The 11,438-nt window shown below is 42.1% G+C and overlaps 4 protein-coding genes across 6 annotated transcripts in view; 1 reads left to right on the top strand and 3 right to left on the bottom strand.

Moving 5' to 3' along the window:
- Positions 582-2,273, bottom strand: LOC104719416 (protein NUCLEAR FUSION DEFECTIVE 4-like). Its single transcript, XM_010437344.2, has one exon. The coding sequence runs from the start codon at positions 2,271-2,273 to the stop codon at positions 582-584; it is 1,692 nt and encodes a 563-aa protein (XP_010435646.2).
- Positions 2,757-4,429, top strand: LOC104719414. The gene is made up of 2 exons (XM_010437342.1): positions 2,757-2,866; positions 3,100-4,429. The coding sequence occupies exons 1-2, from the start codon at positions 2,804-2,806 to the stop codon at positions 4,201-4,203; spliced, it is 1,167 nt and encodes a 388-aa protein (XP_010435644.1). The 5' UTR covers positions 2,757-2,803; the 3' UTR covers positions 4,204-4,429.
- Positions 4,374-7,970, bottom strand: LOC104719415 (cell division control protein 48 homolog C). The gene is made up of 9 exons (XM_010437343.2): positions 6,871-7,970; positions 6,183-6,772; positions 5,933-6,085; positions 5,731-5,847; positions 5,536-5,640; positions 5,306-5,371; positions 4,966-5,226; positions 4,711-4,860; positions 4,374-4,613 (listed from the first exon to the last, which is right to left on the bottom strand). Exons 1-9 carry the CDS (start codon positions 7,802-7,804, stop codon positions 4,515-4,517), a joined length of 2,475 nt encoding a protein of 824 aa, XP_010435645.1. The 5' UTR covers positions 7,805-7,970; the 3' UTR covers positions 4,374-4,514.
- LOC104719413 (NAC domain-containing protein 8-like) overlaps positions 8,091-11,438 on the bottom strand; it is a 10,321-nt gene continuing 6,973 nt past the window's right edge. The window contains exons 1-6 of one of the 3 annotated variants that reach the window (XM_010437338.1): positions 10,377-10,491; positions 9,804-9,936; positions 9,521-9,707; positions 8,895-9,364; positions 8,565-8,813; positions 8,091-8,475 (exon numbers count right to left, since the gene is read on the bottom strand). In XM_010437338.1, the coding sequence (XP_010435640.1) occupies positions 8,431-8,475; positions 8,565-8,813; positions 8,895-9,364; positions 9,521-9,707; positions 9,804-9,936; positions 10,377-10,384 (1,092 nt within the window). In that variant the 5' untranslated portion in view covers positions 10,385-10,491 and the 3' untranslated portion in view covers positions 8,091-8,430. Of the gene's footprint in view, positions 8,476-8,564; positions 8,814-8,894; positions 9,365-9,520; positions 9,708-9,803; positions 9,937-10,376; positions 10,492-10,591; positions 10,779-10,874; positions 11,008-11,438 lie in introns of those variants that run through there. The other 2 variants (XM_010437340.2, XM_010437341.2) reach the window with 2 other exon arrangements.

Below are 11,438 nucleotides of genomic sequence, written 5' to 3'. Positions count from 1 at the left end.
TTTTTTTTTTTACTTTCTTTCCTTTTTTTTTTTTTTAATAACAATATCCGCTCTTCTACGACTCCCATGGGTGGGTCCGGGTCCGGGTCCGGGTCCCTCCACTATATAAATAGTTTTGGTTTTGGATTTTAAAATCGCCTGAGCCTTTGGGCACTGACACTGACTGACTCGTTCACGATCGAAAGCTTCAGATAGTGACATGTGTCACTCAATTACACAATTCTTTTTTTAAGTTTATTAATTTTTTTTTTTTTGTCTTTAATACCTCTCCAGTATTTTGGGCGCCCTTCTCAGAAGAACCCTTGATTACCATGATTTGATTACTTCTTATTAGTTCGTCCCTCCATAGTTACTGTGATGATGTCAAGGTCAAGCTAGCATTGATGTTTTGTTTCTTGATCGTGCCTGAGTCGTGCCAGTCGATGGCCAATGGTTGTAATTGATTGTACAATCGTCGTCGATAACTTAATACACTAAATCATTAAGAGCCTAGATACAATTGTATTTTACACACTTTTTTTCCTTTCTATCTGATCAATCTATACGGCTATAGCCATTATTATTATACTACGGACACCGTTTTAGATTCTGTTCTGTTCTAACCGGTGATAAACCGGTCTGGTTCTAATAAAAAGAAACAAGCTACATACGAATCCCAAAACTGACAGAAACCCCCAATACAAAAACGTTACGAAATAACATTTACTTCCTACGCAAACAACCGAGTCTGCTGACACCACAGACTTTGTTGTACCCGTGCTGACATTCTTGTCATAGACAGTCCCAGCCATGTACCCGTAGAAGAGCGATCCGATGGGTATGTTTGTGATGAGTATGTTCTGGTTTATACCGACACTGTTGCGTCCAAAGAGGTCCGACGTTATGGAAACTGCTGCCGCAAACACAAACCCCGAACTTAACCCGATTAGTGCTGTAGCCACTTCTAATAGCGCCGTCTGGTTTTTCTTGGGCGAATACGCCAGGATGAAGAAGGCTATTGGTGTTGGCAGTAGCGAAATCGCGAACCATCCTGTTCTCGTCAAGTAGTCTAGTTTCTTGCGTGTGAAGTCAGGTGCAGAGGAGAGCAATCTTCCGAGAAAGGAGAAGGCAGAGAAGAGCGTGACTAAGGATTTAGCATTCGATCTGCTTTGTCCTAGAGACTGGGCGATCTGTCCTAAGTTGTTGCTGTATACAAGACCGATCGTGCCGCCGCAGAAATAAACTACGTAGTATAGCCAAAACTCCAAACTACAAACCAGGGTTCCGAGAGAATGTTCATCTCCTAGTCTCACTTGATCACATCCCTCCTCCGCGTTGCTCTTCTGATGATCCAAGGACACGTTATCAAGGATCTTGGGATCCTCTACATCAACCACTGTATAGCCAGAGCTGCGAAGGGACTGAAGAGCACGGTGAACATAGTCGAGAAACGGTACGCACAAAGGGAAAAGGAGAAGGAAAATGGCACCGAGGAAATGCCAACGAGGTGATGAAGCTAAGTAGGTGCCTGAGGAAGGCAAGAGAAGGTAAAAGCATGTGATTAAGGCCAAGACATTGAAGGCGACAAAGACTCGGAATTCGTCACGTGTTCGGCAGCTAGAGCCGGAATCATGAGGGTTGGTAAGGACCGGCCAAAGGGCTAAAACAGAGACGATGAGAGGGATGAGGGAGTTAAGGAGAAGGTAAATATCAGAGCTCGCCGATGATTTGCCACTAATAGCTTCATGGCCAAGCGTGTACAACGCAGCACTGATTCCGTTGAAACTGACGACGAGAGACAAGGCGAGAGAGTGGTTGGCTTCGAAATGGCGAACGCAGAGGATGAAGCAGACGGTGTTGAACCAGCAGATACTCAGTCCGGCCAAGGAGCAGCAAACCAAAATGAGAGAGTAAGGAAGATCGATGACATCGGCGATGGACAGCCACTGGACGCCGTAACCGACGAGTCCCATGGCAGCGGCAGCGAAGAGCACGACGGAGACAGGGAAATAGGCAATGGCGAAACCAGAAGACCAGCCCAATGCTTTACCCAAATCAGAAGCAACCGCCATGTAGTTAAGGCGCGATTGAGAAACCCCCATAGAAGACTTCATGTCGGAAGAGTAGGCAGAGAAATCGAAGTTAGTGCCGGTGAAGGCTTGGATCCAGATAGCCGCCACCAAAACCGTCCATCTACGCCACCATTGCAGAATATAATTGACTTGTTGTGGAGCCGAAGGCGAAGGCATGGTAGGTTCCTCCCCCGCCGTCGTTATCGTCTTTGGGGTTATCATTATTTAGTCGTCTCATAATCATCATCAATCACACTTTGGTGATTTCTTTTGTTTCTTCCCTTTCTTTCTTTTTTTTTTCCAACGTTCGGTTTAAAATTCCTTTTACTACTAATCAATAAAAAAAAAAGGAATATTCTGAATTTGGCAGAGAGAGAGAAAATGATTTAAAGCCGTAAGATGAAATCTTCTACGAGATCGGACGGATAAAATATTTATGTGGGATCAAAGAATATATGGAAGCTAAAATGTAATTGGGGAGAGAGTTGAATGATAATTATAGATAGTTGAGAATATAATTGGAGAGAAAGCCTTAAAAGCACCAAACGGCTATAATTGGAGGGGTTACAATTTTCCTTAGAGGAGGATATGGATCGATTTGAAGACACGGTTTCGCGGACTTGATTGATCCTCTTAGGCATCTCTCTCTCTCTCTCTCTCTCTCTTTATTTTTCCATAAGCTTTTTTTTTTTTTGGATACTTCAACTTTCTCTGGAGAAGCAACAACTCAAAAATTGGGGTCTAATATAATCATGTCCGATGGTTATTCTAGTTCTAAGAAGACGGATACTATCTCCGACCATCTTTGTGGACAGGTCCTTTTTCCTCGTTTGTTCTTGTTTCTTAAATGATTCTGAAACTTACAATATTTAGGTTTTTTTTTTTCTTTTTGGTTCTTGTAAATATTGCTTATGATTGAGTTTGCTTGCTTCATTGGCTACATAAATATATCATTCTTTAAGTTGAGAACCTTTGCATTCTTTTAACGCCAGGGACTTCAGAGTTCTTCACAAGGCTTTCTCTTCTTTCTTCTTTTTACATTTTACAGGAGGGTTCTCGAGTAGGCAAAGCCATGTCAAGGCTTCGATTTGTTCTAAGAGGACTCGATCTCAAAACGTTTCTATTTCTCTTCGCTGTCCTCCCAATCTCCATCTTCGGCATCTACCTACATGGTCAGAAGATTACATATTTCTTGAGACCTCTTTGGGAATCACCTCCAAAACCTTTCAACATCCTTCCGCATTACTACCACCACAACACCTCCATGGAAACCCTCTGCAGTCTTCATGGCTGGAAACTCCGTGAATCTCCACGAAGAGTCTTTGATGCTGTCTTGTTCAGTAACGAGATCGATATGCTCACTATCCGCTGGAAGGAGTTAAGTCCTTACATTACTCAGTTTGTGCTTCTCGAATCTAACTCTACTTTCACCGGACTGCCAAAACCCTTGTCTTTCGCAGACAGCCGGGACAAGATATTCAAATTCGCTGAGCCAAGGCTGACTTATGGGCACGTTGGAGGAAGGTTCAAGAAAGGCGAAAACCCCTTTGTGGAAGAATCGTTCCAAAGGCTTGCACTGGATCAATTGATCAAACTCGCCGGTATAAAAGAAGATGATCTTCTGATAATGTCGGACGTCGATGAGATCCCGAGCGGCCATACCATAAACCTGCTTAGATGGTGCGACGGATTCCCGCCAATTCTTCATCTTCAGTTGAGAAACTACCTCTACTCGTATGAGTACTACGTCGATAGCAAAAGCTGGAGAGCTTCAGTTCATCTCTACAAGCCTGGGAAAACTCGGTACGCTCATTTCCGCCAAAGCAACAATCTTTTGACAGATTCAGGTTGGCACTGCAGTTTCTGTTTCAGACACATCAATGATTTTGTGTTCAAGATGAAAGCTTATAGCCATACCGACCGGGTCAGATTCTTGCATTACCTGAACCCAAGACGAATCCAAGATGTAATCTGCAAAGGAACTGATCTTTTCGATATGCTTCCTGAAGAACACACGTTTAGGGAGATAATCGGGAAACTAGGTCCGATTCCACGGTCTTATTCAGCTGTTCATCTCCCCGGATACTTGATTCAGAACGCTGATTGCTACAAGTACTTATTACCTGGCAACTGCAAACGAGATTCTGGCTGATAAATAAGAATCTCTATCTATCACTTGTCAGAGACCTCTTATAGTCTTTAGGTAATCTCGTAAACGGTTAATAGCTTTTGTTCTCTCTTTCTACTTAATCATCTCTGTATATACGATTTACAGTATCAGAATTTTTGTAGTATTACTTACGGATCTGATCAGAACAGTTGGAAAAATAACTTGATTCTATTACGTGTCTGAAGTTGAAAAACAGTCGAGTCTTTTACTCTTTATATTAAATTAAAGACCGTATATAATATACCCTCGGGGAAAATGGGATTTTGCACACATTTTATATAAGTAAGAGAGTTTTACTCAAGGGCGAAAGATGGTCCTATGATGACTTGTTCAGTGTTCCTTCCAATGCTTTTTTGAAGCTTCGTTGATAGTGCCTCGTAGCGTTCTCGATCCTGCAAAGCACGCCAAAATGAGGTTCAAATTCAAACTCAACAAGAGACTATAGAATTTTAATTTCTCAAAGTGATGCAAACAGAGAGAAGAGAAAACCTGTTTGTTCACAGAAGGTGAGACTGAGGACAAGGCTTGCTCGAAATGAGTCATCTTGATGGTACACTGAGTTGTATCTGTAACATCATCTTCAGACGACTCACTGGAGCCTACCATCTCCTCCACTGCCTGGAATGTAGCTTTTTGAACCTTCCATATTATGAATATAAACTGACCATCAGAATCACGTACATTACAGGACATGGGTCATATCAAGTTTCAAGAAACACTGCGACAAGAGCGGGAGATAATTACCAAGCCAGCGAGATCAGCTCCGCTGAAACCTTCACAGTTCATCTTTGCAATGCCATCAAGATCAACACTAGGATCTATCGGTTTCTTCCTCGCTATGGCTTTTAAAATTGAAGCACGCTGATCCGCGTTAGGGAGGGGTACGTAAAGAAGATTCCCAAACCTACCTGGTCTCAAGAAAGCAGGATCAACTACATCTGGCCTGTTTGTAGCTCCAATTACATACACATTACGCCTTTCTCCACCGTCCAGCTCCACAAGAAACTTGAACATCGAAACCCATTTGATCAACGCCTGAGTATGCAGTTGCACCATTCAATATGATGAAGAAAGCGTATATTACCTGGTTCAAAAGCCGTTCCACAACCCAAGCACCTTCTTTGCCACGACTTGTAGTCAAAGCATCCACCTGAACTTCAAAGACATTACTCATGTATAAGAATCAGACAGCTCTTAAACTACCCAAACATGGATCAATTTTGACTGCAAGTCATATCTTAATCTCATATCTTATTGTCTGCACACAGACATCAGTCTTCATACTTCATATAGTTCAAAATGTAATAAACCAACCTCATCAAAGAAGAGTACACATGGTGCGCATGTTCGGGCGCGCTGAAATAATGTCCGAATAGCTAGCTCGCTTTCTCCGACATATTTGTTTAGAAGTTCTGCACCCTGAAAGCCATTGATAGAAGACAGATAATCACATTATCAAGAATTATTCATACATAAAGCAAATCATAAAGTAAGACGAGGAAGTCAAACCTTGATGTGCATGAAATTAGCTCCAGCCTCGTTAGCAGCTGCCTTTGCAATCAATGTCTTGCCACAACCCGGTGGTCCATAAAGCAAAAATCCTGTCTCTAAGTCTACTCCAAAAGCCTAAAAAGATCCAAAGAGACTGTTCGGACCTCAATAGAACTAGCAAGTAATTGACTATTTAAGGGTGCCATGTGATTTTTAGTACCTTATAAATATCAGGCCTTTTGATAGGCCTGACTAAATAACGGTTGAATTCAAGTCGTAGATGGTCAAGTCCACCAACATCATCCCACTTGACGTCAGGCACAATTGAGAATCCTTCTCTAGTTAAAGATGCCTGAACTAGATTCACTGCTTCCTGGTATATAACAGAGGATTTAGGAACAAAAGAGAAGAACTTTGTAAACATTAAAGTAGAGAAAAGTTGTCCCCTATCACTCCTGCAATTGACATACCTCAAAATCAGACATTTTGACAAAGAGTTTTTCCAACTCTTCTTCTGGCCAGGGCTGCCTCAGCCAAGATTTATCATCTTCAGCAGCATCTCCAGACTGTTCAGATTTTCTTGAATCCAAGATTCTCTTTATAGCTTTTCTGCCAGCATAGTAAGCAATACTCTCCAAATCAGCTCCAACAAAACCCGGTGTTAAACGAGCTATTTTTTTATTGTCAAAAGGCCCTTCTAGTCTCAGTTTTTGGGCTACAACAGAGAGTATCTCAGCCCTTGCGTCTTCATCTGGAGCAGTTAGAGCGATCTCACACTCAAATCGTCCACTTCTTCTCAAAGCAGGATCAAGAGCATCAGGTCTATTAGTAGCTCCAATGACGAGAACAGAACCAGTATTAGAGTCAGGACCATTTTTCTCGCCTTTCTGACCAGGTCCATCCATACTAGTCAATAATTGCGTTACTATCCGCTTCTCCATCTCCCTTTGCTGATTTTCTCTCTTTGATCCAATTGCATCAATCTCATCTATGAACACAATTGAAGGCGCAGTCCTATACGCTTTAGAGAAGAGCTCTCTAATATTCTCTTCAGAAGCACCTGTAAACAAAATTTGCATATCGGATTAGTACAACGATAATAAGATCAGAGAGGGAGCCAAAACAAAGTGAACAAAAATGGATATGCAACTTCAATACCGGAAACACCAGAAACCACATCTGTGGCTGAAATCTTATAAAACGGAACACCAACTTCATTGGCAATGGCATTGGCCAGCTTGGTCTTTCCACAACCAGGTGGTCCATGAAATAGAATCCCGCTTGGTGGCTTCACTCCAATCTTCTTAAACGGTTCAGGATTGAGAATAGGGAAAAGAACATTCATCTCTAAATCATCCAAAATCTTCTTAATCCCACCAAAATCTTTAAAAGTAGGTCCTTTATTACCCTCAACTTCCAAATCACCACCATTACCAGTAGTTCCACTTAGGGAAAGAGAGCCTTTAGCCTCCTTTCTCGCCCCCATTGTAGCCAACTTGCTTCTACCTTTGTTGCTCACAGTCTCAACTTCGACATTGTTTTCCTCAGGCGCCACAATTGGTTTCTTGGAGGAGCTGTTTAACTTAGCGTAGTTATCTCGTAGACTGTCATTAATAAAATCAAACCGCGGACTAAGCTTCTCGCTATAAATAGCGTCCTCGGAGGTAGACACATCGCCACTGTCTTCCGACGGAGAAGAAGACGACGGAGATGAAGACACTGAACGTTCCATACTCCTCTTCCTAAGATGTGACTGCTCAGCTCGCTGCAACTTCTCCTCTTTCTCATCAACCCGTCTCTGTTTCTTTCTCTGAGCAGCAGAACCTTCCACATCGTCGCCATTGTTGTCATCTTCGTCGTCGTCTTTAACCCTCTTGTTGTTGTTTCTTACATTAAGGACTTGTCTGACATTGAGCAGAAGCACTTGCCGAGTCAACCTCGCAAAATTGCCGTACCTGGAACGGAGATCATCGACGATATCCTCCGCCGTAGTTAAATCCTTCGCGCATGAATCCATAACTTGACTCAGATATCTACGATTGATTCCTCCGCCCATACCACCGCCTCCGCCGCCGCGACCTCTTCTCACCATCGTACTGAATTGGAGAGCTTAGAGTGGGGTTTTCAACAGCGCAAGTCTGATCCTTCCAAACTTAGTTATACGAAAGGGTAAAACTTTCGAAGCGTCCACCACCACCACCGACTGAACCGTAGACGGCTACTTAGAAAGAAAAAAAAAAAAAACCCTAATTTCGTGCGTGAGAGAGAAACCAGCCAGACTAAAGAGGGTTTGTCGGATTAATTAATTTCTTTGGGGGTAATAATGAAAACCTTTTAAGAATATTGGTGCGAATGGTAAATAAAAACACCCAAAAATATAATATAACCGTTGATGGACCTTTAGCCAAATAAAACAGAGTAACCAACCATAACAAGTTAACAACAACGAGCACAAAGGTCACAATATCTTCTTGAATTACAACAAAAAAGTGCAGATTCCGAGATTGAAAATGATATATTCCCGGAAATATTCATGTAACTTTCCGGGAATCCGAGAGAAAACCTCATCTCCTGAAGTAAAAATATCTGAGAGATATGACTTCAGTTGGGGGAGACTTTGTAAAGTTTTCTTAATTTATACATATTCCTGCTTTCTGCCTTCTTCTTCGGCAAAGCCATGCCATTCTAGAGGTTATTGGTTAATCAGCAAGAATCCAATCACAGCCATCCAATCCAGTTCAACAAGCTCTCCTGAGAAGCCAACTACAAAAACCCCATATGTACACGAGAAGAAATCAGAATCTCAAGTTCAAATGATTTTCAAAGGAAAGTTGTTTTAAGCTGGATCTTACAGAGAGGAAATCAGGGGGAGTCCCCAAATCTGCATTCTCCAGATCTGAAATGGAGAAACCATCGAGCTCCCCAATAGCTCCGAGGCTAGGATTGGGAGGCAGAACCTGATTTTCCCAAATAGACGAAGCTTCAATGCTCTCATTGCATGTTAAGCTATCTTCACTGAGGTTTACAACATAATCCTCATCCATTCGAGCTTTTTTGGACCACATCTTCCCTAATGCAGCTTCTGGAATGCTGTCCAGTCCCTGGTTTACCAGATAATAAAAACACCGACTTTAGTCTCTAGAAAACAAAGTTGATGATCTTGTGGTTACCATTTTACCAACCTCCATAAATGGATCAAACATCTTTGAATCATCAAAGGCTTCTTCATCTCTAGCAACACCTTCTACAGGTCTAGGAGGTGTAGGAGTATTCGTCTTCGGTGTTCTAGGGCCACCTCTAACCCCGGAACTCTCACCTTCATCCCCAAGCTTCTGCTGCTGATATGTGATCTTGGAAACAACATAGTCTCCTATCTCCTCTCCTTCTGTTCCTAGATGGTACTGATGCAGAACCCAGTTTGATTTCACGGGCTTTGACCCCTTTCTAGCACTCTTGTAGAGGACCATGATCTTCTTGCAGCCCCTTTGGAGTCCATTGAGAAACACAGGTTTGGTTCTGCCAGTCTTGTGCCAGCGAACTGGTTCATCGTTCACAAGAGTCGGTGTGATCTTTCGGCGTTTCCTCTGTCCTGTTCCATAAGCCTGCACCGTCTTGTGAAAGAAGAAGACACTTACTCCATCTTTGTTTGCACCTGAAATAGCAAAGCTCGAAAGAGCACAGAAATCAATAAACCTGGAGAGACTCAGAGACAAATAATTTAGTTTCAATTGAAGAACAAGAGTTATATGAGCTTAAATAAAGTGAAGGGGTAAAATTGCAAAGAAGATGGTGGAATGTTGTAGTTTACCAGGAAGGTTTTGAGGGTGAGTGTAATTGATTCCAACATCTTCAGTGACAGGACGAATAAACTCCTCGATAAGCACGTGAGGTAGTGAGTCACCAAGCCCACATTTAGCTTCCAAAAATTCGATGATGTCTTCATCAGTTGGCTCAAACTTGACACCTTTAGGAAGGCCAGGCCACGGAAGCAGTACCTGAAACCAAAGAAAAAGAAAAGACAAGTGTGTAAGCGAAAAAGTCAGTGTGAGATTCAGAAAAGAGAGGAGAGGGAAGTGAGCCGGGGGACTGACATTGCTGTTGTCAATGCGGTAGGAGCAATTGGGACATTGGATATGAGCACCGCAGTCTTGGATCTGAAAAGCTGAAGAAAGAGAAGCATTTTTCACTTTGGTTGCAATACCTCGACCATCGACAATCCAAGCCCTGTGTGACAAGAACAAAACGGATAAAGATGTGAAGAAAACAAATCGGTCATCTTCTTCAGAGTCAATTAGCAGAGAGACTCAAGCGGGTATTGTCAGAAACAGAGAGAAAGGTTTATATCTCACAAATCTCCTAGCCCCTATATAGATTACTTTAAAACTGAAAGCTATAGAGAGATGCAGACAATGCCTAACCAGACCCAAATTATATCTAAAAGTCTCAATCTTTGTAGCTAAAAACTCGTTCGTAATAGAAATTTCACATTTTGCTTGCCAGGAATCGTAACCCAGTTAATTAAAAAATTGGCCTTGTCTTGCGCGGAACAAACAGGTAACGAAATCGATTGGTAAAATCGATTCAGGGTTTTGGGTGAAATCAAATCTAACGAAAAATCTTGGGGGGTTTGGTTTTTATATACAGTATTAGGGTTCAAAGCTTACCTCGCCATGACTCCCTAAACAAAGAGATACAAAGAGAGAGAGAGAGAGAGAAGAGGAAGGCTTTGGAGCTTGTTCACTAGGCTAAGTAACAATGGAGTGAACGCGTCAAGACCGAGAGAAGACTNTTAGTTTCAATTGAAGAACAAGAGTTATATGAGCTTAAATAAAGTGAAGGGGTAAAATTGCAAAGAAGATGGTGGAATGTTGTAGTTTACCAGGAAGGTTTTGAGGGTGAGTGTAATTGATTCCAACATCTTCAGTGACAGGACGAATAAACTCCTCGATAAGCACGTGAGGTAGTGAGTCACCAAGCCCACATTTAGCTTCCAAAAATTCGATGATGTCTTCATCAGTTGGCTCAAACTTGACACCTTTAGGAAGGCCAGGCCACGGAAGCAGTACCTGAAACCAAAGAAAAAGAAAAGACAAGTGTGTAAGCGAAAAAGTCAGTGTGAGATTCAGAAAAGAGAGGAGAGGGAAGTGAGCCGGGGGACTGACATTGCTGTTGTCAATGCGGTAGGAGCAATTGGGACATTGGATATGAGCACCGCAGTCTTGGATCTGAAAAGCTGAAGAAAGAGAAGCGTTTTTCACTTTGGTTGCAATACCTCGACCATCGACAATCCAAGCCCTGTGTGAGTGACAAGAACAAAAAGGGATAAGATCATCAGCTGCAGCTCAAAGACAAAAGACAAACAAATCGGTCATCTTCTTCAGAGTTAATTAATTAGTAGAGAGACTCAAGCGGGTATTGTCGGAAACAGAAAGAAAGGTTTATATCTCACAAATCTCCAAGCCCCCTATATAGATTACTTTTAAACTGAAAGCTATAGAGAGAAAGATGCAGACAATGCCTAATCAGACCCAAAAATTATATCTAAAAAGTCTCAATTTTTGTAGCTCAAAACTCGCTCCTACTAGAAATTTCACATTTTGCTTGCCAGAAATCGTAACCCAGTTAATTGAAAAATTGGTCTTGTCTTTCGCCGAACAAACAGGTAACGAAATCGATCGATTGGTAAAATCGATTGAGGGTTTGGGTGAAATCAAATTTAACGAAAA

Source organism: Camelina sativa, chromosome 10 (genome assembly GCF_000633955.1).
Source record: "Camelina sativa cultivar DH55 chromosome 10, Cs, whole genome shotgun sequence".
Taxonomy (NCBI): domain Eukaryota; kingdom Viridiplantae; phylum Streptophyta; class Magnoliopsida; order Brassicales; family Brassicaceae; genus Camelina; species Camelina sativa.
This window is presented reverse-complemented; position numbering and strand designations above follow the sequence as displayed.

Bases quoted from the DNA above. Each gene is read 5' to 3' on its own strand.
- LOC104719414 (XM_010437342.1), top strand. From the start codon at position 2,804: ATGTCCGATGGTTATTCTAGTTCTAAGAAGACGGATACTATCTCCGAC. The intron at 2,867-3,099 runs GTCCTTTTTCCT...TACATTTTACAG, and splicing joins CCGACCATCTTTGTGGACAG to GAGGGTTCTCGAGTAGGCAA.
- LOC104719416 (XM_010437344.2), bottom strand. From the start codon at position 2,273: ATGATAACCCCAAAGACGATAACGACGGCGGGGGAGGAACCTACCATG.
- LOC104719415 (XM_010437343.2), bottom strand. From the start codon at position 7,804: ATGGTGAGAAGAGGTCGCGGCGGCGGAGGCGGTGGTATGGGCGGAGGA. The intron at 6,773-6,870 runs GTATTGAAGTTG...TTTTGTTTACAG, and splicing joins TGTGGTTTCTGGTGTTTCCG to GTGCTTCTGAAGAGAATATT. The intron at 5,641-5,730 runs GTTTGACTTCCT...AATGGCTTTCAG, and splicing joins CTAATTTCATGCACATCAAG to GGTGCAGAACTTCTAAACAA.